This window comes from Mus caroli, chromosome 5 (assembly GCF_900094665.2).
Source record: "Mus caroli chromosome 5, CAROLI_EIJ_v1.1, whole genome shotgun sequence".
Classification (NCBI taxonomy): domain Eukaryota; kingdom Metazoa; phylum Chordata; class Mammalia; order Rodentia; family Muridae; genus Mus; species Mus caroli.
In genome coordinates, this window is record NC_034574.1 from 91,310,982 (window position 1) to 91,316,604 (window position 5,623).

Consider the following 5,623-nt stretch of genomic DNA (forward strand, 5'->3'; position numbering starts at 1 on the left):
TGAGACAACCATGGTGAGCTTTTGTTTGATTCCCAGAGCATTTACGATGTTTTGTAATATATATGTATATATGTATATATGTGTATATATATATACATATATATATATATATACACATATATATATATATATATATATATATATATATATATATATATAAGCATTGCCAGTTTCAGAGCTATGCAAATGGGTTTGTGTAACCAGGTTAAGACACACAGACATGCAAAATTTAGAGAGAAAGGTAAGTACAAAAAAAAAAAGATCAAAGGTCCTTAGCATGTAATTGATCACAAGAAATTTAAAATGTCTTGGAGGAGTCTTCCTGTCTTGATAAATAGATTCCTATCTACAAACTCATTTTAGAAGAATATTTAAGGTGACTTATACTCAAATCAGTTTTGAAAGCAAACCTTAAATATGCATCGCTCTTTCTATTAAAGATGAATTCCACTAGGTGGAGGCATTTGCTCAGTTTTGTGGTCCCCGTTAACTAAACACAGCAACAGTAAAGTCTTGATATTTGAAAAGTATTTTAAATTAGTTACTACTGATGTATCACTTTTCATCTTAAATGTAATTTACATATTTAACAAATTGATCTCAGAGATAAGAAATAAATTCAATCATTTCACTAGGTAAAAAAAAAAAAAAAAATAGAGCACCTGGAGCAAGCCTTGATGCTCCTGTGTCCCGAGCATGGCCATGGCCTGGTGAGCGCATGCACATCGTCCTGTGGGTTTGGCAGGGTTAATGTGAAAGTTATTTGGTGACCAGAACCGAGTAGTAGTCTAGCATTTTTCACGCATTTATTTAATCGTTAGTCCTCTATTCATTACTGTTTAAAATATAATATATGCTGTTTTCATTCTATTTTCATTCTATTTTAAATGTCGTTAAGGTGATTATTATTGATAAATAAATATTTTATTTAATAGTTTTACATTAGTAACATCATGTAAAGTAATACTTCTTTTAGCTAAGGGAAAATAAACATTATTTATTATATTATTTTATATATATTATATATATATACATATATATGTTTTTGAGTATGCCATACACATAACAATGATAACAATGTTTATGATATAATTATTTATTTTTCAAAGATTTATTTATTTTATGTATATGAGCACAATTATAGGTGTCTTCAGACACACCAGAAGAGGCCATCAGATCCCATTACAGATGGTCGTGAGTCACCATGTGGTTGCTGGGAATTGAACTCAGGACCTCTGGTAGAGCTGGTCAGTGCTTTTAACTGCTGAGCCATTTCTCCAGCCTCTGATACAATTGTTAAAATAACTGAAATATGGCAGGCCTAAAATCCTGGGGGAGGGGGTGGATCTGCTTCTGTCAGCTTCAGGCACCTTGTGTCTCTCTTCTTGGGTGTCTCCTTTTCTGTTTTTATTGGTACCATCATTATTCAGGAACAGTATATCTTCTCAGTTAAGTATGGAAATTCCCCTGTTCCTCTTTGGCTGCATTTGAAGTTGTACTGTTCTGGGTCATCAGCTAATTGACTTAAGTCTGTCTGAAGCACTGGGCTGTCTGAATGCATGCCCTTCTCTTTGTGTACAGTTGATCCTCTCTCTTGTATGCCCACTAGTGCCTCTAATTATCTTGCTTTAAAGATACACTGTTAATTGTCTACAGCTGTCTGCATAAATTGTTTAAAAAACAACAACAGATCTTTGTTCTCTGATCCCTTGAAGAAAATTTGGTGGTTGATGTTGCTTCTCTTCTCATCTTATATCTGTGGTTAAAAAAGGACCAAATGTGTCTAATCGTACTGTCAGGAGGCAAGTCTGCATGTGTAATAGCCTTGGTCTTCTTTCAAAGGACACTTAGCTTAAACAATTGTTTTTATATTCATTGAAAACAATTCACCCACACATCTGCTGTCTGGTTTCTCCCTCAGGATGAAAGCCTGGCTCGCCAGTTGGTGGAGCTAGGCTACCGAGGGACAGGAGAAATTGTGAAAAGGGAAGATTTCGAAGCGAGAAAGGCAGCTATCGATATTGCAAGACAGGCTGAAAGAACGCAGAAAAAGTAAGTGTCCGAGTTGCACATCCAGATGTTACCGACTAGGGTGTCTGTAAAAGTCCAACCTTCCTTGTCTACGACAGCCTGGACGTCCTGCTGGGAGCAGAAAGGCTTGAGATGCCATAACGTTGAACTCTGACGGTCAAGAAGCAAAGGCACTGTGGCGTGCTTGCAGTAATGCTATGTGGGAGGGGTTGGATCTACTAATTTAAGAAATGCACATTCCAAAATATGGCCATGATGTCAATAAGGCGCGTTATAAAGACCAGTTTTATGCATTTACACACGAAAAGTATGTGACATTTGCCTTAGAAGTCTTTGTCCTTTCAAGGCATATAAACCTTGGCATTGCTTGTGTTCTTGAACTTTACAAACACTGATTTATGGAAAGACAATAACTGTCACTGGCTTTCATTACTATGACTACCATAAGGTAATATAAAATGTATTAAGATGGGTCATTAGGAAGCAGGGAGATAGCTCATTTGGTCCAGTGCTAGCTGTAAAAGCATGAAGACTTGCTCGCGTTAGATCCTCAGACCCCAGATGAGCAACTTGCCACATGCTGTGCACTTGTAATACTAGTGTTGGGCGGATGGAGACAGGCCCCATCCCCAAGACTCACTGGATGGTCAGCTTATCCTAATCTTTGAGTTCTTTTCTTTTCTTTTCTTTTCTTTTCTTTTCTTTTCTTTTCTTTTCTTTTCTTTTCTTTTCTTTTCTTTTCTTTTCTCTTCTCTTCTCTTCTCTTCTCTTCTCTTCTCTTCTCTTCTCTTCTCTTCTTTTCTTTTTTTCTTTTCTTGTTTGTTTCTTTTCTTTTTTTTTTTTTTGTTTTTTTGAGATAGGGTTTCTCTGTATAGACCTGGCTGTCCTGGAACTCACTTTGTAGACTAGGCTGGCCTTGAACTCAGAAATCCGCCTGTCTCTGCCTCCCGAGTGCTGGGGTCAAAGGTGTGCACCACCACGCCCGGCTAATCTTTGAGTTCTAAACCCACGAGAGACCCAGTCTCACAGGGCCAGGCATAAGCAACTGAGGAACAACATGTGAGCGTGCCCTCTGGCATCCACATGCATGTGTGCATGTGCACCTGTACACATAGGAGCACACACTTCTACACATACATACACATGTATATACGTGAAGATAGGTAACGGGAAGACATTCTTCTAGGCTGAATTGCCTCGAACTGGTAAGACAGCTTAAAGGGATTGATAAAACAACTGTCTATTTAATTTTTAGAAAGTCCTTAAACTTTAAGTGTTGGAAATGATGAGTCCTTAAAACACTGAATTATTCTCAGATACGATCTTTTAAAAACACTCATTATAACTAGAAATTTCCCATATGTACAAAATTAAGTGATTGGAGCAGGAAGTGAAAGTACCCTGGGAAAGCGTAGTCTTAGATGACCATTCTAGTGGCTACTGTGTTTCCGAACCACCTTATTGTGTTTGAACATGTTGATATTTGGCAGAATTTCACAGGACTGGAATCTGCGATTGCTTAGCTGAATGCTTGTCGGAGCCAGGGTCTGAGGCTGAAGCCCAGTCAATCAGCTTGTAGCTTGTGATTTTTTTTTTTTTCTGGATTATGGTCCTCATTTCTTTGTCATTTGTCATCAGGAACGGGTTTTTGCCACAAGAGGTCATCCATACTCCTTTTCTGTTGTCCTCTTCCCCCCAGAAATAGTGGCTCACTCTTTAACTCCGATCTGGCGGGGAAAGTTCTCTCCTTTAGTGACTCCTGTGATGATAGTGGGCCTAGCTAGATGACCCAGGCTCATCCTCGAACTCAGAAATCCGCCTGCCTCTGCCTCCCAAGTGCTGGGATTAAAGGCGTGCGCCACCACGCCCGGCTGGGAATGATCATTCTTGAAGGAAACTTGTACCCATTCCAGGAAATTCATGCAGCTCTCAGTAACTTACACACAGTTGTCCACTTAAGCCTCTAGTCTTATAATTCATAACTATTCAAGTTTTGTATGTAGGGTTGTGTAAGTCTTATACAAGACATCAGAGAGATGGACAGAGACAGAGAATTTATTTACATTTATATGCCATTTTATAAGATATATAAAGTATTTCATATTGAGACGTGTTGGTCATGTTTAAAGTTTAAATTTTGTGTTTGACTATAAAAGTAGATTTTTTTTCCCCCTATGTGACAGTCTCTTTAACTGTCCGGAGCTGGAAGTCATCAGGGTACTCAAGTGCCAGTCTGGGAAGGGGGAGGCCAGTCCCCACCCAGAGCTTCTAGGAAAGGAAGGTCCTTTCATCTGCGATCTCTTCTGGTTGTCTTTGTTATGGATGCTTCCCATATGTTGCCTTCTGTCCCACGTGTTGCTCTTTTTCCTGCAAAACCGACTTTAGTGTTGTTGACAGCAGGGCCAGCAGAGGGCGCCCGAGAGCCAAGACTATTTGCTTACGATAACTTTGGTCATACACTTGAGGCTCTGGTTGACTGCAAACTGTACCAAGTTAGAGAACAGATATAGTGTGCTCACCCACGTCTTTACCCTGCTGATGACAGGCTCCAACGTGTCACAGTGCTTCTGGTTTAGCAATTGTAGGATGGCCATTTGTAGATGTGTAGATTTCATTTATAATAATTCTTCATAGGAAAAAAGAAGCTGGAGAGATAGAAGTTAAATAAAACGGGAAGGGATATTTTTGCGAGGGGAGTCACAGGAGAAGGAAAAATTTGAAAAAAAATTTGAGTGTTTAATCGTGTGCAAATATTCATAGATAGCCGTGTGCATTAGGGACTATGCCAGGTTCTGGGACTACAGTAGAGTCCAAGGCTTGCTTACTGCTCTCGAGGAGTTTGAAGGCTAGGTGAATAAAATTAAATCACTGGTTGGAATGGAAAATGGAAAACAGCTTGGCAATTTTTCAAAAAGAAAAAATTAAACAGATTCTTACCATATGGCCCAGCAATTTTGCTCCTAAGATTATCCCCAAGGGAACTAAAAACACGGGCAGGTAAGCACTCAAACATGGACGCTGAAAGCTGCGTTATTCATAGTCGCGTCAAAGGGGGGTGGGCAATCCTAATGCCTAATAACTGATAAATGGCTAAAAATGCGGCATAGAAGCTTAACTAGGCATTATTCAGTTATAAAACTATAATGTGCTTTTCTGTGCTCCAGCACCGATAAACCATCGGGTGATCAAAAGGGCCAACGCAAGGAACTGCGCACAGAAGCCCGGCTGTGCTCTGAGCGAGGCGGCCTCACAGGCTCAGGCATTTGGATATTGGTTCCCAGGTGGGGGCGCTCTATGTGGAGGCTTAGGAATTGTGGCCTCATTGGAGGAAATATGGCCCTGGGAGTGGGCTCTAACACTGCCATCAAAGCTATGACCACGCCCGTATCCTCTCGTAGCTATTATTATTATTGTTGTTGTTTTTATTATTGTTATTATTATTATTCTACATGTGTACCTTCCCATACAGCTTCTGTCTTAAAAAGCACTGAAAACAAGTTTGGAGCTGAGACAAAAGAATGGACCATCTAGAGACTGCCATATCCAGGGATCCATCCCATAATCAGCCTCCAAACGCTGACACCATTGCATA

General features: G+C 39.7%; 1 protein-coding gene across 1 annotated transcript in view; it reads left to right on the forward strand.

The window, feature by feature from the left end:
• The window catches only part of Cfap299 (cilia and flagella associated protein 299), a 477,978-nt gene that overhangs the window by 22,647 nt on the left and 449,708 nt on the right, over nucleotides 1–5,623 (forward strand). The window contains exon 2 of the mRNA XM_021163887.1: nucleotides 1,922–2,052. Coding sequence (XP_021019546.1) covers nucleotides 1,922–2,052 — 131 coding nt within the window. The remainder of the gene's footprint in view (nucleotides 1–1,921; nucleotides 2,053–5,623) is intronic.